The 21,989-nt window shown below is 40.5% G+C and overlaps 2 protein-coding genes and 1 pseudogene across 6 annotated transcripts in view; 2 read left to right on the forward strand and 1 right to left on the reverse strand.

Moving 5' to 3' along the window:
• Positions 1 to 6,783, reverse strand: part of Zfp654 (zinc finger protein 654) — a 64,457-nt gene extending 57,674 nt beyond the window's left edge. For 2 of the 3 annotated variants that reach the window (NM_001430768.1, NM_001430769.1), the window contains exon 1: positions 6,491 to 6,761. In NM_001430768.1, the coding sequence (NP_001417697.1) occupies positions 6,491 to 6,676 (186 nt within the window). In that variant the 5' untranslated portion in view covers positions 6,677 to 6,761. Of the gene's footprint in view, positions 1 to 6,490 lie in introns of all 3 variants that reach the window. The other variant, XM_087575960.1, reaches the window with a different exon arrangement.
• A 237-nt stretch (positions 6,784 to 7,020) lies between these two features.
• Cggbp1 (CGG triplet repeat binding protein 1) lies at positions 7,021 to 14,294 on the forward strand. Of its 3 annotated transcripts, XM_087575958.1 has the most exons (4): positions 7,021 to 7,308; positions 7,856 to 8,068; positions 10,124 to 10,198; positions 10,353 to 14,294. In XM_087575958.1, the coding sequence occupies exon 4, from the start codon at positions 10,375 to 10,377 to the stop codon at positions 10,876 to 10,878; it is 504 nt and encodes a 167-aa protein (XP_087432084.1). In that variant the 5' UTR covers positions 7,021 to 7,308; positions 7,856 to 8,068; positions 10,124 to 10,198; positions 10,353 to 10,374; the 3' UTR covers positions 10,879 to 14,294. The 3 variants fall into 3 exon arrangements, with proteins under 3 accessions (XP_087432084.1, NP_001099370.1, XP_087432085.1); NM_001105900.1 differs by lacking the exon at positions 10,124 to 10,198 and having other exon boundaries at positions 7,157 to 7,308; positions 10,353 to 14,290; XM_087575959.1 differs by lacking the exons at positions 7,021 to 7,308; positions 10,124 to 10,198 and having other exon boundaries at positions 8,039 to 8,068; positions 10,356 to 14,294.
• Polr2e-ps1 (RNA polymerase II, I and III subunit E, pseudogene 1) lies at positions 12,507 to 16,369 on the forward strand (annotated as a pseudogene).
• The last annotated feature ends 5,620 nt before the right edge of the window (positions 16,370 to 21,989 follow it).

Below are 21,989 nucleotides of genomic sequence, written 5' to 3' on the forward strand. Positions count from 1 at the left end.
TTTGGGGATTGGATCTAGGTCTTATCCATCGTACTAGGTATATGCAATATTCTAAAATCTGCAGAGTGGAAGGACCACTAAAGCGGACTGACTGTGGCAACATGAGTCGTTAGTTCTAGCACTCAAAAGTCAGAGGCAGCAAGATCTCTCAAAACACAACCTCATCTACACAGTTTCAGACCAACTAAAACTACATGGTAAGACCCTGTCTCAAAAATAAATGAATGAATGAATAAAAGTCCTAAATGAATACACCACTACTTGGTCTTAAGCATTCTGGATAATCAGTATGCTTAAACAGTTTCAAATATGAACAAACATTCTTTACAAACATGACCTGGGGGAGGGATATAGATTTTGTTACATGTGAAGGTTTCCATGCTGTTTGTCACTGAAGCTATTCTCAATAATTTGCTGTTGTCATTAGCAACAACTAGTCTTCAACTATGAAAGTCAAACTAAAAATGTATTAAAGAACATGTAGACTAATTGTTTTGTTTTTTCTCTAGTTATTAATAGTAATAACTATTACTACAAATAAATAGCCTTCCATAAATTTTGCCTTTCATGAATACTTCAAATGTCTCTAATACTCAGGTTTTTGAAAACCATTTTTAAAGCCCACATTTTAAAAAACTCTGAAAGGAATGTATGAAGTAAAGTGGTGCACTGAATTGATTTTTAGCTCTGAACATTCACAATACAATAGTCCACGGAATTGGCAAAAGTAAGTACATCAGGGCAAATTACTGTCAATTCTTGCCTTCATCTTTTATATTTATTCGTTCTGCTATTGTTGTTTGTTTTTTCTAGACAGGGTTTCTTTCTCTGTGTAGCCCTGCTTGTTCTGGATTTTAGAAGTTATGACTGCCTCTGTCTCCCAAGTGCTAAGACTGCTCCTCTTTATAGCTATTCTTCACATTGAGCTAATTTTCAATGTAGCCAATATTAAATGTAGCCAAATAAACACACATTTACTTCTGTTCACTCGCAAACTCAACTAAATTAAAATGTTTTTGTTTTAAAAGACCGACAGACAGACAGAGGCAGAGACAGACAGATACAGACAGACACAGACACATACACACACACGCGCACACACACATACACACACACACACACCACACACATTTAGGTAGCTAGGAAGTAGCTGGAGGAAGTTGTTCCTAGCTTGAAAACTGAGAAGTTGAAATCCAAAACATAATGGAAGAGTTCAGGAACAAGTTAATCATGTTTTAAGGACTCCAAAATCCTGAGAGGGGGAGAAATTGAAGGAATGGTGAGGCACTACATACTTGTAAAAGTGGAAGTAAAAGGAGTGTGAAAAATCATAAAAGGGGAGGGACTAAAATCTTCCCCCAGATCTCCTTCCCAGGCAAAAATAGAACCTAACCCTTAATTATTTCTCTGGAGAGAAATGCAAGAAAGAGACTCAAAAGCAATGGAGAAATGACAAAAATGGGTATATGTAAGAGTTCAAACTGGATGTACTCAATAACAAGAAAAGAGTAGCTCTACAAACTAACTGATCACACCTAAAATGAAAAGGGAAAAAAAATCATAACTAGGCGTGTGTGTGTGTGTGTGTGTGTGTGTGTGTGTGTGTGTGTGTGTATCAGTTGCAAGTGACTAGCTCTGAAAAAATGGGGGAGAAAATACATTTTTCTAAAAAGTTACCCCCAACACCTCTCACATAAAAAGCTGGTTGCTTCTATAGCTTAATACCTAACTTGTTTTCTTCCTTCCTTACTAAATAGAATCTTAAGCATGAATTAATCATTTTCTTAAAGTTCTAACATTCTGTGTGAATGGGGATGCCTAAATAAGCTGGACGAAACCCAGTGAACAGGACTTAGGGCAAGTTTTCAATTACCCACAGAAATACCCTGTCATCACATAAAAGTCAGGTTTGATAGCTGGAATCCCAGCATGTATACTGGCATATCAGATAAACTAGAAAGAAGATGGCTAAGAAAGAAAAGCAACTGTACAGTTATAACAAGACCACAGGGCCATCTCTTCACTAGCAAGTCAAAACATTTTACATGAGCAATATATTACTACATTATTTAAATCACTTAAATCAGGTCTGAACTTGCAGGGAAAAAGACTTCCTCATATTTAGGTCTTCTATATGACTTTTAAAAATACATACACTGATTAAAGATGAGTTAAGATGTCAATTAATAGCAATAATTAATAATAAAAATAATACGTTAAACACCCTCAGAAACGTTTCATGAAAGTATTATTGTATAAATTTTGCACCAAGATCAATATATCAGACCAACAATTTCTAAGACAATTAATTTAAATTTCTTTGAAGAGAAATTAAATATGAAAAAAGAGGCAAACCCATGTCTTAGGTGTCTTGCATAGACTACAATTGCTGTTAAATCTTACTGAAGAATTATAAGGTACCTTTTGTTAAGAACAGCATTACCCAAACAAAAACCTAGCTAGCTACAAAGTAAAAATGTAAAGTATGGCAGGCTTTCTCACCTGGGTACCACTAACATGTCAGACAGACCAGGTTAACTGTTGGCTGTCCTACACTAACCCTACCCACTAACTGCCAGTTAGGAAAATCTAAGACTGCTGAATGCCACTGGGAGGAAACAAAATTTCTGAAAACCCAGACAGCAAATGTAATTGCTTCACAAATGAGTTTCACTCATCAGCAGCATCTACCTATGACAATATTACAGAATAAAATTTAAAGATGATAGTATTTTAACATACTCTCTGAAGTTCATTATGGGATATAAACTATCAACTCCAAAGATTAGATTATCTCTAATGCCCTTCCTAAACCCACAGAGGATTTTGCATCACAGAATTATTAATAGCTTCTGTCTATTTAAGCCTACCTATGTGTTAACTAACATAAGGGCTTTCTGTTCATTATATCCATTCTCTTGTTTTATAGCTTGTCATCTGCCTGGGGTGGCTGTCAATCCCACCACAGTACAAAATAGTTTTATAGTCTACTTTAACCTAACAGATCATTTCCAGATATGTAACTCATTAAAATGATTTGATACTAAAATTTGCTTAGTTTACTATATGTGACCAAAGTCAAAATATTACAGCTTTAGGAACTGAGTGAATGTTTCCTGCACCTAACAACTCAAGAGAAAAATATTTTACTACTATGGCATAATAAAGTATCCTTTTTAAGCTTTTTTTATTTTAAGTGGTGTGGTGTGGTGTGGTGTGTGTGTGTGTGTGTGTGTGTGTGTGTGTTTTGAGACATGGTCTTTACAAAGTCCTGGATATCACTATGTAGACAGGGGTGACTTCGAACTCACCTGCCTCTGACTCCTGAGTTTGGAAATTAAAGGCTGCACCACCAGTCTTGACTCCTTTCTTAAATCATATCTGTGCTTCCTGTGCTTCCTTGAGTACTTTCAGGATGTTTGCCCCCCTGCCTATCATTTACTTCCCATTACACTATCAAATCCACACCAGGCGTATGTGTTCTGTTTGATCACTTCAATTTGCTTTTTACTAGATATTGAAGTCTGAAATCAATTCCCATCTTGTTCTTCTTTTGGGATCTAAGAAAAGTTAACTTGTTTTGGCTTCAAATTCTAATATGTTACTTGTTATCTGAAAGTTAAAGAGTTAACAGGTTCTTAGTAAAAGTTTCCTTCTCCTCCCTTCCATATCAAAGCAAATTAAGTATTAGTTAGGGCCCACTATCCTGAAGCATTTCCTGAGCAGATAACTAATATAACCCAAAGGAAGAGCTAATTAGAAGCAATTAGTCCAAAGTCTTTGTTTAGTTTTCCTTAAAAGAATTGTTCATTTCTTTCTCCTGCAACCACAGCTACTAATCAAAAAATTTTGATTCATATTTTCCCCCAAAAAGAGCCAAACTGTAGATTTTCTTCTCAATATCACAAGCAGTATACATAGTTCATATCGTTAGCTTTCTGTCACTTAGACAAACAATTTTACATTATTATTTTATTAATCAAATATTAAATTATCTCTTTTGAAATAACTCATGATTAGGTAATTTGCTAATTAGTGAAAGTTATTTAATATTACTATTAGTAAATAATAGAATCCTAATTGTTTAAAGAATTGAAATTTGGAAATTCAGTTATATAAGCCAGTTTTCCTTACTGGCAAATAAAACAATAAACTCCTATTTTATTAAGTAGTAGATGAAATGTAACTTATTATATGTGATTCTTCCATTCAATTTAAAAAATGTAAAAGATAATATATGTAAATAAAAATATCACTTGTAAAATAGAACCAGAACAGAAACTCAGAAAGAGATCTATTACTGATCTCTAAAATAGATGGTTTCAGGGGAAAAAAAATGCCATTTTCAATGTATGTCCAGATAACACTCATAATTTAGCTATGTAAAATAAAAGTTCATTGCATTTTTTCTGTTAAGTTCTATTCCTGGCTATTTATAACTTAGAATTTTATAAAATAGTTATTTCATTTGTTCTTAAAACATTTTAAAGTCAACTATGAGAATTTAATTTTTTTTTGACTCAGGGTCTCATTATGTAGCTCAGACAATTTGTGTGCCCCAACTCCCAGGTGCTGTCAAAGTTTTTCATAAGCTAAATGTGCTCATTTTTTCTTAAAAAATTAATTTCAAGAAGAAATTTAGAGTAGGTTCTCTAGCACTCAAAGTTTTCAGCAATGAGGAGGCATTTGAGCAAGTAAATTAACACCACCAGGCCTGGGGAAGGGGGGCAATGTAGAACGCAATGGGAGCTTGGTTTCAATGTCCAGACAGAGTGTGCACACACACACAGAGTTGGGGGCAGGACTGGGGGGTGGTGCCAGGCAAGGCAGAAACAGAGAACTAAGTCATACTTAAAAGGCCTGACACAATAACATTTATTTCAGAATATATTTAAAATATCAAATGCATACTAATTTTTCTTAGTTTGAAGTTCCTAGGTTCATAGTATATAAATGTAACGATTGCTAAACATTAATCATGTAGTTATAAGACAAATACCCTCAAAATCAAGACAGTGAACTTCACTGAGCATCAACTGTCAAGATGAAACACGTTTTCAAGAAAGTTACTAGATAGAGCCAGTGTTAAAGATATATATTGTCTATACCCAGACTGTTTCGACCTTCAAACCAATTTTTCTATGACATTGGCAAAAAAATTAAATTTACTCACTAGTAACTTATCCAAAAATATCAACTTACTCTTTTCTTAAGTGCGTGGCAGGGCATAAAATGAAATGTCAACAAATTTAATGCCCACTCATGGTTCATTTTATTGCGCACCTGTGACCAGAATGAAATTAACCGCTAACTCATCCAAACCTTTCATGTATTTATCCAGCTAGCAACTATCCCAACTAAAAAAATTAAGTGAAGCACAGATGTTAAGTAACAGGTTAAGTAACAAAGTAACAGCTAAGAAATGGTAGAGCCAGGTCTGAACACTTAGTGCACATTAAGAAATACTTCTTAAAGGTAGTATTAAAAAAAGTATTTTTTTAAGAAGCAAGAGTTGCGAATGCAAAAACCTTGTATTACAAATGTATGCAGATGAGAATGCAGATTATCCAAACTTTATCCCTAAACCCGTAGGTTGTTTCTATATTTACTTACAGTTAAATAAAAACTACATTCAATCCTAAAAGCAGTCGGAAGAATAAAGGAAGTAAATAATTTACTGTCACTTTTTTTCCGATACTGAATTTAACAGACTAACCAAAAACATGTAATTTAAAGGCTGGGGGAGGGGTGGTGTAACCAGGGCAATAGTTTCAGGAAAACGACTTTCTCTGTGTGCAGTCAATTAGGAAACTGTTTGTCAGAGAAGGGGGTCAAGAGAGGGGAAGATGACAATCACTCCAATAACGTCCCACACCGAAAACACCCCCCCCACACACACACACACCTGGTGGGGGATGGGGGTAGCTAACGGTGGGTCAGTGCCAAAGCCAACGGAAGAACTGGTCCAGAGGCACCCAGTGAGGGAATGACAGGAGACCCTAGCAGAGGGGGAGGGGTGGCGATGACAGGAGGTCAGGCAGTGGGGTGATAGCATGCTTGGCGTCTCTGAAAAAGAGAATGCGGGGACCCGGGTCTTAGAGAAAGACAGGAGAGCTCAGCAGAAGTGAGAGGAACCGGGTAGTGAACGTGAGAAAGGCGGGACCCTCATGCACGAAGAGGGTCTGCGTGAGGCACAGGCATGTCAGGACCGGCTTCTTTCCCGTTGACCGTCCAGCTCCCAGTCCACCCACCACGACAAACTCACTTTCTTCTCACCTCGAAGTACACAAGTCACCCCCCAACCCGCTCCCCGTCCCTATCGCCAAGCTTGGAGAGGTGCAGAGAGGGGACCGGGGCTTCCCAGACTCCCTCTCTGTCCCGCTGAAGGATCAGTCCGGGACACAGCCCAGATACCTGGGCCAGCAGGCCAGGAGCCACGCAGAGGCCCAGGAGCCCGGTGACAAGTCGGAGCGGCCGACGGGCGCCTCACCTGACAGAAGCGTCGGCAGTAATCCCGGCTGCTGATCCCGACGCCGCCGCCAGAGCCGCTGCCGCTGGCTCCCCCTCTGCCGTCGCCGGCAGCTCTGAGCCCCACTGGGCCCGGGGGGGACTCCACAATGGCCACGAGCTCTTCTCCGAGGCGTTCGGCCTCTTGGTCGCTCTCTTCCTCCGCCATGAGGCTCTCGCCGCCCAGCGCGTACCCAGCCCCTGCGCCGCCGCCGCTGCCGCCGCCGCTGCCTCAGCTAACCTCCTCCTCCTCCTCTAGTTCCCTCCTCCTTTCCCTCCGCCCGAGCCGGACAGGGCCACTCCACTGGGCTCTACTTCCGGCTCCGCCCACCCACGCCCCCAGTTTTCACTGGAAGAAGGAAACCGCCAATCATAGGCATGCCCGCCCTACACTCCTATTGGTTAAACTAACCGTCTGTTTGACAGCCCTGCCATCTGTTGGTCAACACTACTCGGCGGTTGCTGAGGACCGCCTACGAGCTTTGCCATAGGGCGCGCCGGAGGACGGGGCGCGGCGGGGGACACGGCGGCCGCAGCGGGGTTCGCTCGGGCGGCGGCGGCGGCGGCGGCGGCGGCGGCGACTGCGGCGACTGCGGCGTCTGCGGCGTCTGCGGCGGCAGGAGCAGCCCGAGCAGCCGGAGCACCCGGAGCAGCAGGAGCAGCGGCGGCGGCCGCAACGGGATCTCCTTCATCCCGTTGCTCTGCCTTTTCTTCCTCCTCTTTTCGTTCCGGGCGAGGGCTCGTGCACTTCCCCTAACGGCGGCCCGCTCCTACGGTCCCGAAGAGCTGAGAAGGCGGAAGGTGGGCTTGGCCGTTGGTATAGGCGGCGGGTCGGGGCCTTCGGGCTGTGCGAGGGAGTCGGGGGCGGGGCCGGAGGCCAGAGGAGGAGGAGGGAGGAGACCGGCAGCCTGACAGCGACGGCCTCGGCTGGCGCCCGCCGACCCCTCCCCTGGGACAGACACGGAGTCGGCCGAGTAACCGACTTCTCCGGTCCTCGGTGGACAGCTGGGACGCGGCCCCGATCCCGGTCCCGGCCCGCAGGCGGGGTCGAGGCGTCGGGGCGCCTCCTCGGCCAGCGCGGCCCGAGGAGGCTGTCTAGACGTCGGGCGGCCCGCGCCCGCCTTCCCCGCCCCCACCGGGGCCTCGGGCCTGTGGAGCGCGCGGGCGGTGGGGCACCCGCCCCGGGGCATGCGAGCCGAGCTAGCTTGAGGCTTGAGCTTAGGGATCGCGCACGGAAGGCAAAGACACCTGTGTACTGAGGAGCAGGAAACGCTCTGCCGCGGGCCTGGGCTCTGCCTTTCCCGCCCCTCCACCATCTTTTCTTTCTGTTTGTTTTTGTGTTTTACAGTAAAGGCATGACTTCCCGGCGCCGCAGGGAAAATAGGGTGCAAGCCCAGAAACTGTTTCCCCACCACCACCTGTTGAAAAACTGAGTCGAAGGCGTCTCCGGGTCTGAACAAACGGAAAGTCTCTAGGATTGGATGCGTCTGTAGTTTTGCATCGGAAAACCGTCACAACTTAATATCAAGGGGGGATAAAAAAACACCTGGAAATTAAGCCGGTAAATATTCTCGACCTGAAAACTCAGGAGTTTAGTTTTGCACTAGTAAATGACTGCTTGGCTTTTGTTAGCTAGCTCTTGGCGCTTTAACTTCTTAACTTCCTCATTTGTTTAAAATATTTCCGACCTATGAAAATACTTTAACAAGTAACCAACATCGCCTCTCTACGAGGTGGTTATTTGCATTGACAGTATCAACAGCAGATCTTTCAAGTTAAAAGATCAGAAAAGTTCAGGCTTCACATTAGCACAGAATTGCCGATTCATTTTCTGTAAGTTTGTAGTCAAAGAAAAATTCTACCTGTTCCCCCAGTTTTTCATAACAGCTTTGTTACTAGAACAGTTTTGTTTCATAGGTACAGAGTTCTTACGGAAATTGCAGACACTTGCAATGATAATTTGCAGAGTACATTAGGTGGGATTCATCATGATGTCTGTCTTTTCTGCCGTGAAAAACCCATACCTTAACACAGTATCTCACAAGTTATACTTGTGTGCCAAAGATGTAACAGGGCAGAAATCAGCAAAAAGTAAGCATGTGAAATTCTAGACGTTTTGTGTCTTACAGAATTTTCATGAATGGCTAAGTCCACAGATTTTGTTCAACATACTGACCAAAGGTTGAAAGAATCTTGGTGTTGCCCAGCAAGTAAACTCTGTGGTTTGTCACTTTATTTATAAAAACTAATTCTTCAGAACATACTTTGAAGTATTTCATCACCGTGTTTATAACAGAAAATTACTCAGTGTAGTATCTCATGTCTTGATTATTATAAGAAGTTAACTCAGAGGCATAGTTCCAGGAGACAGCAGGGTTATTTTTCGTGTTTTGAGTTTTTGTTACTAGGCTAAATTGAGTATTAAGCGGCTTCTAAATGTATAGATCAATGGTTAATGGGAGATTGATTATTTGGATTTGGCTTTTTTGTTCCTGTTTGTGTTTCATTTTTGTTTTAATTTAGAGGTGTGTGTGTGTGTGTGTGTGTGTGTGTGTGTGTGTGTGTATGTGTGTGTGTGTGTGTGTGTGTATTTGCAATACTGAGGTCAAACCCAGAATTTAGCTCATGCTAGGTAGTTGTTCTGCCACTACTGTACATCCAGCTGTTCATTTACATCAAGTTTTCAGTGACTTCCCAGCACATATTGAGCACTATGTTAAGGGAAATAAAAATTAGTCTTCAATGGAAATAGGAAAACAAATGTTAAAGAACATCCTGGCTTATCTTGACTATCACCTTTTAAAAATGTAGAGATATACATATATTTAAAAAATACATTTTTCCAGGCATGGTGCCCTATAGTTTGAGTCTCTTCAGGAGGTGGCAAAGATAGGTGTCTGTGTACACAGTGAGACTTTGCTCTTCTTTGGTTGATTTTTCTACATAGGGCTTCTCTGTGTTGCCCTGGCTGTCCTAGAACTCTCTTCATAGGACAGGCCTGCTTCTGCCTCCCTGAGTGCTAGGATTAAAGGATGTGCACCTCCAGGCATTGAGATCTGTCTGAAATAAGCAGTGCTTATTGTCAACTACATGTAGTTCTCACGTTGTAGTATCATTGTAAAGAGTTACACTTGCTTATGGTGTTTTCAGTTTTTACTTGCTTTTGTCTTTGGAAAGTAAGTTTTGCTACCAGATTTGAACATTGTTGAGTTCTCAAAATCACGTTCCCAGCAAGAAAGAAAGCTTCTTAACTTGAACACATGTCTAACTTGGGCAAGATTAGTATTCTTAGTACTCTGAATGTTTGCTATGATTGTGATTTTCTAAATGATAGCCACATTTTGAATACTTTGAGAACTTCTTCATGAGTCTAATTTATTTGTCATAAAAATCAAGGTATTGGGATCAGCAGGATATGTGCTTCCTATGCAAGTATGTGGACTTCAGATTCCCAGCAGTATGTATCTATAATCCCAGGTCTGGGTTCAATTAGAGAAGTTATTCAAACCAATAAGGTGTACACATAGACATATGCCACATACACACAAATGTCAAGAAATAAACCGTGCTGTATACTGCTAATTTGCTTTAGTTTTTGTTTCCTTGACTATTTCAGAAAAGGTTTAAAAGACATACAACCTACAAATTGAACTAAGAGTACTTGGAGGATAGGATCACCCAATTAAGTTTGGTAGGGTTTTGGGTTTGGTTTTTTGGGGGTGGGTGGGGAAGGGGTGCATTTTTTTTAATCTTTACCCTTAAAGTATTTATAACCCTACCTTTTATTGTTAATCACTTCTAGAATGAACTGTTAGCATAATACCAACATCTTTCTCTTGTCTTAGAAGAGCCTTATCCAGAGACAAAATGGAACGGTTTGTCGTCACAGCACCGCCTGCTAGAAATCGTTCTAAGACTGCTTTGTACGTCACCCCTCTGGACCGAGTCACTGAATTTGGAGGTGAGCTTCATGAAGATGGAGGCAAGCTCTTCTGCACTTCTTGCAATGTGGTGCTGAATCATGTTCGCAAGTCTGCCATCAGTGACCACCTCAAGTCAAAGACTCACACGAAGAGGAAGGCAGAATTCGAAGAGCAAAATGTGAGAAAGAAGCAGAGGCCCCTGACTGCATCTCTTCAGTGCAACAGTACTGCGCAGACGGAGAAAGTCAGTGTTATCCAGGACTTTGTGAAAATGTGCCTGGAAGCCAACATCCCCCTGGAGAAGGCTGACCATCCAGCAGTCCGAGCGTTCCTGTCTCGACACGTGAAGAACGGAGGCTCCATACCTAAGTCAGACCAGCTGAGGAGAGCATATCTGCCTGATGGATATGAGAATGAAAATCAGCTCCTCAACTCACAAGATTGTTGACAAGGCAGTTATGACCATTGTGATCAAGATAAATAATGTGGAGTATTAAAGTTAATGTGTTGATTGTGTGGTTCATTTTTATATTTATTTCATTTTAAATCATGTGATACAAAATAGTTTTGCAATGTGTATATAGTTGCAGGCAAAAGAAAGAAACCTCACTGCAAAACTTCCTGCTAATTTTAGTCACTGATGGTATAAAGTAAAACTTAGCTAGGAGTGTATTAGGCTATCTGAAACCTGGTGGTTATCTTTAAAACTGATGGATGTTCTCCTGAAATGTTTGTGCATGGAAGAACTTCCCTGCATTGTAGCCCTGTTGCCATGTATGATTTTTTTTTTCTTGGAAAGTTACAAAATTATTTGGATTAAGAACTAGCCGAGAAAATTGAAGCTGCTGCCTCTCACAGGACCTTAAAGAAGTTCAAATTATTTTCAAAATAGAATAGAAGGCCGGAAATGCTTTTAGAGCTTGAGCTCTCTCGGAGAAATGACTGCTCAAATTACATTCTACTTGTATGTGAAATAATTGCCTAAACTTCACTTCCTCAAGGTCTCTTTTTCTCCTTTTTAAAGACATGTATTTAGTAGCAGCTTCAAGTGACCAAAAGACTAAAATCGCTCTTTAATGTCGTTGCCAAAAGCTATGGGGGATTTTTGCAGTGATGAGATTTTAGTCTCGAACTCTGAACAAAAATTTTCAAACCATAGTTTTCGTGTTAAATACCGTCCTGGATTTGCAAACTTTTTTTATGTCGTGGTATTAAGACTACAGGACTGATCTTTTAATTTAAATACACTGTGGTTCCAGTTTCTCTTTTTACAGGGACTTAGTTACATTTTGGCTGACAACAAATAAGAAAATTTCTTTCTATACATTAATTTTTCCATAAGATTTTATAAGAGTTTATTTAGGTAAATAGACTAGAAACGAAATTTAGTTTCACTTTTACTACTTTGCCTCTGGTGATGCAGGTTTTAAAACTTGGATGCTAAACAATCCAGAAAATGAGGCAAGAATTTTATAGTAAAAATAAAGCAGGATGCTGAGTCAGGAAGTAATCAATTCTGTTAAAGGTCAACCATGTTTAGGTTCTCTGAACCTCACTGTTGTGTAAGCCTATTAGAAGTCATTTAGCTCAGATAAGTCCTCTTCATCAGATCTGAATTATATTTTTTAAAAGTTTAGTAAGTGAAGACTTAGATTAGAGCTTTAATATTAAAACAAATCAAATAGTTGAAAACATTGAAGTTATATTTCTATTTTAAATCAGTGGCAAGATGCCCTGTGTGACTTGGAGTTATCTTTGAGGTCATTGTGCCACAAATTTCCATTAAACAAAAAGCCAAAGTTAATAGAAAAAATAATTTGTGAGGTTTGTGTTTTGATTTTTTTTTTTCTTTCTACACAGGGACTTTCTATTTAGCCCTGGCTTTCCTGGAACTCACTGGAGGCTAGCCTTGAGACTTACCTGCCTCTTTCCCTCCTGAGTGCTGGGATTAAGGGCGTGTAAATCACGCTGAGCAATAATTTGTGTTTTTAAGAACAGCTTGTCTTATAGATTTAACCTTCCCAATTCAGGTTGTCAAAATGACCACTTGCTTTGTTTTTATTTTAAAAGCCTGCTATGGAAGAAAAAAGAATCAGTTCTAAAAAATTGCAGTTTCTATTTTCTCATGTTTGGTTATATTCATGTAGCATATAAATGCCTAGTAGTTGTTTACTAACTGCAGTTGGTAAACACAAACCAGCAGCAAAGTAAACAGTAACTGATTCCACTTCCTTAAGGAATTTGCAGGCAACCTTGTTTAAATTGCCTAAGAGGGTAGGAAATCTAAGCAACTAAAATAATTGAGTTTTGTACCGCTATTTTCAGAAGAAAAACGATCATTTAATTATTCAGGATTCCATGTAATTTGGACTATTCCCTATTGTCTGGGACTATGCACTGTCAGTAAACTTGGCAGAACAACTTCTAGTAGTCCAGTAACATGTTTAATGTTGCACTAGGAAAATAATTCACCTTTGCCTTTCTTACAGTTATTACTAATTTCACAGTTATTTAGTTCCTATAGAACTGTTTTTCCAGGCTTGCAACTAATTCCATTTTTGAATATCTAGGGGCATAGTTCATTCTGTTAGGGTTGTATCATGTCCTTAGAATGAGGTTTCCATTCCCTTGGGGGAAAGTTAGTATCAATGTTTCTTCACCAATTATGAACATTTGTTTTTTGGAACTGGTTAAATTTTGTCTCATAAATAATAACCAGTTATTGTAGCCTGCACAAACTGGTAAAGATTTGCAAAACTCTGATTGGCATGTTAGGTAACATGAGAATGTCTAAGGCGTGTGCTATGTGAGAGGAGCAAAGTGAACTTGTGTACAGAAGCTTCAATCTTCCTTATGTAGTGGTAGGATGATGCTATACTATTGGAACAATAGCAGCTCGCTCTTATTAATTGGATGCATTATCACAAGCTTTGTAATGTTTCATTTATAAACTGCTTTCAGCACATGATTACCTATTAATGTTTTCTCAGTATTGTAGTATGTCTTCCAGACCCTCACTGTATCCTGACAGTAAATAGTTACTAGCTTGTTGAGTTTCCTGTTGGTTTCTTTTTCATTATTTGTGGCATATAGCAAGCCTGAAAGATATTGTAATCATTTTTTCTTTTACAGAGTGAGAACTTAGATTGCTTATGAAGAGCCTATATAGTTATTTTATCCATTATCTTTGATTAAGGCTTTCTAATATTATTTAGTAAATGTTCCTTCCAGTTATTGCCTGTGGCCCTACTGAATTTTGAGGGACCAGAAAACTTTTAACAAGTAAATCTTACTGTTTTATACAGTAAATTTGTCTGATTGCAAATGTTCAGAAGTTGGACATACAGTTGGCAAGATTCCCAAGCTGAAACTTTGGCCTGAAAGAATGTGTACATGAATGTTAAGAAGTACGTAAAAGCATTTTAGTTTAAGGTGACCTAAAACAAAGGCTAGAAACAAGTTTTCATTTGGTTCTTAGTCTTTGTAAGGGCTCTCTGTTTAACTTACCTCAACTGCCATTAAGTGAGGGTAAGTCACCTTAAAATAACTGGTTAACATGGAAGGTTAGTTGTAGTCTCCATCCTAGCTTGCTTTGGCTTTGGTCAGCACTGATGAAATGTGAAGGGGCTATTCTAAACCTTGGTTGATCTCAACCCATACTCCCAGGCTGCTGAGGTAACTACAGTCCTTTACTTAGTGCTATTCTACTTGTATCCAGAATACTGTATTAAAATTTTACTATGTTAATTTTCGTACTCCTGTGCTTATTTTTTATTTTTGCTCATGCACGTATTTTAGTATGAATGTGTTGCTTTTTTAAAAGTTTGTGATATTTAGAAATAAATTGCAAAAAAAAATTCAAAAGTTTTTGAAATCCTATTTTGTTTTTCATAATTTCAAAGTTTTGCCTATTGAATTTTGATTTTCATCCAGTCATTTATTTGTAAAAGGCACGGAGACATCTAAGCTTCAAACTGCCTTTTTCTTCCAGAACACTAGGCAGTGGGCAAGTTCAGTCAACATTTTAATGGGAACATTGTACTTCTACAAGTATTATGAAGGGGCTATGATATAGTTGAGTGGTTACCCCACATCCTATAGCTCCATTCCAGAGGATCTGATATTCTTAAGGACTTGTCAGACACCAGCATGCAAGTGCATATAAATTCACACGGGTGCACATATATCTTTAGAAATGTCGTGAACATCAGTTAACCACAAGCAGAACTGGTTCTAAATGGGTGTGTATGTGTGTAAAAGACCTTGTTTACCTCTTGTATGTTTTCAAAACTCTTCAACTAAGATAATAAGATTGTCTTTTAAATTATTACATGGTTTGGCATGCCCCTGCCTCCACTCACATCTGTGCAAGAGAACAATGAACTAATATGGTGTTTTATTTACTGAAACCAAATGTTAGAAAAGCTCTTAGGGATCAACCCATACTATTCAGTTTTCTGTTGGAGAACTGTCTTCAGGTTTTCTAAAGAACGTCAGCTTGTTAAGATTAAAGTAATTAGTAAGCAATGTGGCTGATGCTATATGTGCTATATATGACATAGAGAAATGTCCCCTCAGGACTCAAGTGCAGTGGCATGCTGCAAGAAAATAGGTCTTTGTTTCTAGGCAACTGACTTGTTTTTTAAAAGCCACAAAAATCGAATATCTGCAGAAATGTATCTTTTAGAGATCTGGTATTCTATAACTTATAGAATACCAATTTCCAATTAAAATCTATCAAGCAGTGAAATTGAAATCCTTACAAAGAACCTGCCATAAGTATTTTAGCAAATTGTGCACAAGAAGGGCTAATCCTCCTGCCTCAGCCTCCCAGGTGCTAGGATGCATCCCTTCTCAAAGTGTGGAGTCCACTCATGCAGGCTTCAGCTGATGGCAATTCTACTCTCGACCTCCTGACCCTGCCTCAGAAGAAAAGTCCAGGGTCGGCTCTGATTCGGAAACAGGAAGTGGCTGCTGCTTGCTCACACCTGGTTTATGGGGTGCTGAGAATGAATGGTTTTCTGAGTACTAGGTAACCCCAACGCTGACACCCACATGGTAGCTCACAACCATCTGTAATCCCAGTTCCAGGGGATCTGACCTCCTTTTTTTGGTCTCTGGGGACACCAGACACACATAGGGTAAAAAATAATGTTTAAAAAAGTAAAATAAGCCGGCATGGTAGTAGTGCTTGTCTTTAATCCCAACACTCTGGGTGCAGAAGCAGGCGGATCTCTCTGAGCCTGGTCTACATAGTAATTTCCAGGATTGACAGGGTCACATTCACGCAGAGAAACCCTGTCTGGAAAGAAATTAAAAAAAAAAAAAAAAAAAGGAATCTTGGTTGTTTGAGTTGAGCAGATAAGACCCCAGTGGAGAAAGCTTCACTGTCATGACCGAGGGTACATGGTGACCCAGGATGAGCTGAACCAGACACTCGAGGAGTTCAAGGCGCAGTCTGATGACAACCCAGTGAAGGATGACCAAGGCGCACAGACCTCACCATGCCGGTGGCCCACAATGTCGACCCCACAGACCAGATGTTTGTTTTTTCTCCAGAGGAGCCCAAGGTGGGCATCAAGACCATCAAGGTGTACTGCCAGCGCACGCAGGAGGAGAACAGGCACTGATCGTGGTGCAGTAGGGCAGGATACCCTCCGCCAAGCGGTCCATTTGTGGACATGGTCCCTAAGTAGGCACTGGAACAGTTTCTACAGAAGGAACTGCTCATCAATATCGCAGAACATGAGCTAGTCCCTGAGCATGTAATCATGACCAAGGAGGTGACCGAACTGCTTGCTCGGTACAAGCTTCTTGAGAGCCAGCTGCCCAGAATCCAGATCCGGGGACCCTGTGACACAGTACTTTGGGATCAAGCAAGGGCTGATTGTGAAGATCATCTGCCCCAGTGAGACACCACCTATCGCTTGGTGCAGTAGCTGCAGGGGAAATCTAGCGTTCTGGAGACTGAAAATACTTTGGGATTAAAAAAAAACAAAAACAAAACAACAACAACAACAAAAAAAACCCCAAAACAACAAAAAGCCAAACGTGCACAAAGGCCAAACCCTTAATTGACTGTTCAGTCTCAAGAAAGACACGAGTATATGTAGACAAATACTCATTAATGATTATCATAACCCAAGCCCCCGGGTATATGTATATCGTAATAAATGCTCAAAGTTTTCTAATTAAGCATGAAAGCAGTGCTTCGCTTTGCACTCTGTCTTGCTTCCTCCTCTCCACATCCATTAACCGTGCTATTTAATACCTACTCAACAATAATAATAATGATGTGGGGCGGGGGTTGGGAGCACTTGCTGCTCTTGCAGAAGACTTTTAATTCCTAGCACCCAGAGTAGGTATAACTCCAGTTCCCCGAACTCATCACTCTTCACCATCACAAGCTCTGCATGCACAGGGTGCACATAAAGAAAAGCTGTCACATACATAAGAACAAAATATTAAAAACATTGTTATACATTCTTTTTAATCTACTAAATTCCTCCTTTTGGGGTGTATCCTATAAATGCGAATAGCACGTTTAAAATATATGTAACAGGAGGCATTAGGGGGAAGGGGGAGGGGGGACAGTATGCAGCCTAGAACTGTCTTAATTAGTGATTGATGAGAGAGGGCCCAGTCCACTGTGGGTAGTTCCATCTTCCAGCTTGTGAGCCTAGGTCCTATAAGAAAGCCTGCCTACCTGGTCCACCTGGAACAGCAGAGGCGAGCTGCATGCTATCCCCTCACCTCCATCATCTGGCCCAGAAAATTGTCTACCTTCCCCAAAAGGCCTGCAGGACCCCAGGAACATCCAGGCCCATGGCTCTGCCTGCCTCCCTCAGGAGTCCTGCCAGCATTAGGAACATTCCAGTCAGCAACAGGGACAACCAGATGGCTTAAGGCCAGCATAAGAACATAGTCAACCAGAGCCAGGGCAATAAGAGACCATCAGAACCCAGCTATCCTACCATAGCAAGCAAGCCCTGGATATCGTAACACAGCTGAGGCACAAGAAGATGGCCTTAAATCAAAGATGATATAAGCCATTAAAGACCATTGAAGAGATTAATAAACCCCTTAAAGAAATACAGGAAAATAAAACCAAACAGATGAAGGAAACAAATAAACCTGTTTAAGAACTGAAAAATGGGGGCTGGAGAGATGGCTCATTGCTAAAGAGCACTGACTGCTCTTCCAAAGATCCTGAGTTCGAATCCCAGCACTCACATGGTGGCTCACAACCATCTGTAACGAGATCTGATGCCATCTTCTGATGTGTCTGAAGACAGCTACAGTGTGCTTATATTATATATATATATATATATATGTGTGTGTGTGTGTGTGTGTGTGTGTGTGTGTGTGTGTGTGTGTTTAAAAAAGAACTGAAAAGGGGCTGGAGAGATGGCTCAGTGGTTAAGAGCACCGACTGCTCTTCCTGAGGTCCTGAGTTCAAATCCCAGCAACCACATGGTGGCTTACAACCATCTGTAATAAGATCTGATGCCCTCTTCTGGTGTGTCTGAGGACAGCTACAGTGTACTCATATACAATAAAATAAAATCTTAAAAAAAAAAAAGAACTGAAAAATGGAAGTAGAAGTAATAAAGAAAATATGATCTGAAGAAACCCTAGATAAGGAAAACCAAGGGAAAAGAACAGGAACTACAGATGCAAGCAACATCAATAGAATATAAGAGACAGAAGGGAGAAACTTAGGCGTGATTGAAGAAATTGATATATCTGTCAAAGAAAAGTTAAATCTAAAAGTTCCTGACACAAAATATTCAAGAAATCTCAGACAATATGAAAAGACCAAACTTAAGAATAGTAGGAATAGAAAAAAGGAGAAGATTCACAGCTACAAGGCCCAGAAAATACTTCCAACAAAATCACAGAAGAAAATCTCCCCAACATAAAGAAAGAGATGCCTATAAACATACAAGAAGCTTTCATGTACCAGATAGATTGGACCGGAAAAACCCTCCCTCCACATAATAATCAGGATCCTAAATCTGCATAACAAAGAAAGAATTTTAAATGTGGCAAGAGAAAAGGGCCAAGTAACACAAAAAAGCAGACCTGTCAGAATTACTTCTCAACAGAGACTCTAAAAGTCAGATGGTAGATGTCTTGCACAACCTAAGAGACCACAGATGTCAGTCCAGATTACTATTCTGAGTAAAACTTTCAGTCATCATGCATGGAGAAAACAAGATAATCCATGCTACAAATCTAGCCCTACAGAAGAGATACTAGAAGGAAAATTCCAACCCAAGGAGGCTTACTACTCCCAAGGAAACACAGGAAATAAATTACCTCACACCAGCAAAGCAAAGGAAGGAAAACACACACACACACACACACACACACACACACACACACACACACACACACTCACAGAGAGAGAGAGAGAGAGAGAGAGAGAGAGAGAGAGAGAGAGAGAGAGACTACCATTACCAACATCAAAAGAACAGGAATTAATAATCATTGGTCATTAATCTCTCTTAACAATAATGGGCTCAGTTCCCCCAGTAAAAAGACAGGCTAACAGAATGGATCCATCATTCTGCTACATACAAGAAATACACCTCAACACCAAAGATAGACATTAACTCAGAGTAAGGAGCTTGGTGAAAGGTTTTCCAGGCAAACAGACCCAGGAAGTAAGTTGGAGTAGCCATTCTAATATCTAATAAAATACACTTTCAACTAAAATTAATTATTTTTGTCCAGAAATCTGTACTTATCAGTCTGCATTTGAAAAGCATCAAGCAAAAAGTTTCAGTTCAGTCATCATATACTAACAGGGATGTGACAGTTAGACTAATTTCCCAATAAACATGACTTCAGGCTCTATATTTCCATAGAAGGGAGACTGGCAATAAACTCTCATACAAAGTTATAAGGCATTTAGCATTAAACTCATTAGGTGAGTATTAATGTGCCTGTCATGTTGGCTTTTTGTGTGCTAACCAGTATTGATGAAGCTGATACTATAAATATCAGATCAACAGAATTTCTGTCTCCAGAAGCCTGTGCAGAGTATAAGTCACCATGCTACATTTAAGAAATAACATGTCTAGATAGGTTTTGAAATGATATCCAAAATGATTGGCTTTAAATTTTTCTTTGGATTTTTCTAAAGTTTTTTTTTTGTCAGAGCAATATGTGCACATGATTTATGGCATCAGATGATGCAAAGTGACCATATAAGCAATTTTTGTCTCACTGTCTCCTTTTCCTTGTTCTTCCACGTTTCCTGTAAAATGTCTCCTTTGAAACCTCTTTAGATGTTTATTCTGATAATCACTGCCCTGTTTGTTTTGTTGGTTAGTTGGTTTTATTCCAAGTTAACCATATTTCTTTCTTTTCCTATTCATTTATTTATAAATGGGATGGGGTTCTCTCTACATAGCTCTGGAAATCACCAACATTTTCCTGTTTCTTAATATATTTTTTATACTATCATTAGGTTCATCAGTTTTTAGAGAAGGTTAAAAAGATTATTTTACCTGTTCCATCATGATCCCACATTTTCCTTAACCGTAGAGTTCTTATGTGGCTGAAATCAATAGGTAATGTTTCCATTTTTGTGACCATGTAAGTGGCTGCTCACCATTGAAATATGAGCATTTACCTCTTCATATAATTTTCATATAACATTTCATTCATATATATATATATACATATATATATATAGTAGCTATCTTCAGACACACCAGAAGAGGGCATCATATCCCATTGCAGATGGTTGTGAACCAACATGTGGTTGCTGGGAATTGAACTCAGGACCTCTGGAGGAGCAGTCATGTAACATTTTCTTCCCAGCCTTCATGTAACATTTCTTTAAAGTAATTTGCAAAAAAAAAAAAAAAAAAGATAACTTCTTTGGATTTGCTGTTTTATTTATTCCAAAAGACATAGCCAGCACCTGTGAAGGATCCGTCAGATGCTTATGTATAGCAAGTCACCTACCAGTTGCACACCTCTTCCTGACCATGGCCCTCTCAGTTTCCATTTTAACTCCATTTCAAGTCTGAAAGTTTCCCTTCCAGTTCCAATACAGTGATGATTCTAGGATATGCCCTCTCTTCATGTGGGACTTTTCTAGCTAAATCCTTCCCCTCTGATCCCAAATCCTATTCTTTTCTTAATCCATTCTTTGGTTTTGACCTGTGGGAAAGTTCCTGCACTGGCTGATTTTGTGTGTCAATTTGACACAAGCTGAAGTTATCACAGAAAAAGGAGCCTCAGTTGAGGAAATGCCTCCATGAGACCCAGCTATAAGGCATTTTCTCAATTAGTGATCCAGTGGGGAATATCCAGCTCATTATGGGGGTGCCATCCCTGGACTGGTAGTCTTGGATTCTATAAGAGAGCAAGCTGAGCAAGCCAGGGGATGCAAACCAGTAACATCCCTCCATGGCCTCTGTATCAGTTCCTGCTTCCTGCCCTGTGTGAGTTCCAGTCCTGACTTTTTTTGGTGATGAACAGCAATGTGAATGTGTAAACTGAATAAACCTTTTCTCCCCAACTTGCTTCTTGGTTATGATGTTTTGTGCAGAAATAGAAACCCTGACTAAGACGAATTGTTACCAGAAGTGGGGTATTCCTATGACAACCTGACCATGTTTTCGGGGAGGACCGTGGAAGGACTTTCGAACTTTGAGCTAGAAGAGCCTTTGGGATGTTAAGAGTGCTGTTCCATAGGAGCTTGGAAGATATTGTTGAGAACAGTGCAGAAGATGGAGGCCTGGCTTGTGAAATTTCAGAAGGAAGATTAAAGACTCTTATTAGGGCTGTTGCTGTTTGATTGTGAAGATTCTGTGGTTTTGGTTGTCTGGGGCTGAATAATCGGCTGTGACGAACAATATAGCAGAACTACTGAAGTGAAACCGTTGCATTACTGTGACTATTGATGCTGGTCAGCAGGAGCTAAGCATCACTGAGGTGAAATCTTCTGGGATGTGTTTTCTGAGAGCAAAAGAGGCTGTGTTCTGGTGATAGCCTTAGTTGTACCTCGAACTGTGGCTGGACTAAGTAGTGTGTGAGAGTCACTCAGGTGGTACTGGTTCTGAAGGCATGAAGGGGTCATGAAGAACAGCTGAGGCTGTGCACTGTGAGAGGCCATAGAAGGCCATTGGTGAAGGTGAAGCCTCAGTTCCAATTGATGGACCAGGGCTGAAGGGGTCATGCAAAAGAGTTGAGGGTTGGCACCATGAAGGGAGCCTATGAGAGGCTATTTGTGAAGCCTAGTTGCAGCAGAAGACAGAACAGATTTGGAGATGGCAGTACCATGAGATGACCACCAAGAGCAGCAGCAGCAGTGGAGTAGAAGCATTTAGAGCCTAGAAGACAAGGTGTGTGCTATAAAGGGCAGAGGTGGAGAAGCAACCCAAGCCCTTGGAGGAGTCCAGAAGATTGTAAGTGGATCCCAGACATTGGACAGTTAGAGTTTGATTTTGCTTTTGATTGTGACTGTGCCCTGATGTTTCCCTCTTGAAGTAACAAAGTATTTTTAGTGGAGTTCATAGTTAAGAGGCTTTGAATTTT

This window comes from Rattus norvegicus, chromosome 11 (assembly GCF_021556685.1).
Source record: "Rattus norvegicus strain SHRSP/BbbUtx chromosome 11, alternate assembly SHRSP_T2T, whole genome shotgun sequence".
Lineage (NCBI taxonomy): Eukaryota > Metazoa > Chordata > Mammalia > Rodentia > Muridae > Rattus > Rattus norvegicus.

Coding starts and splice junctions, on each gene's coding strand:
- Cggbp1 (XM_087575958.1), top strand. CDS start 10,375: ATGGAACGGTTTGTCGTCACAGCACCGCCTGCTAGAAATCGTTCTAAG.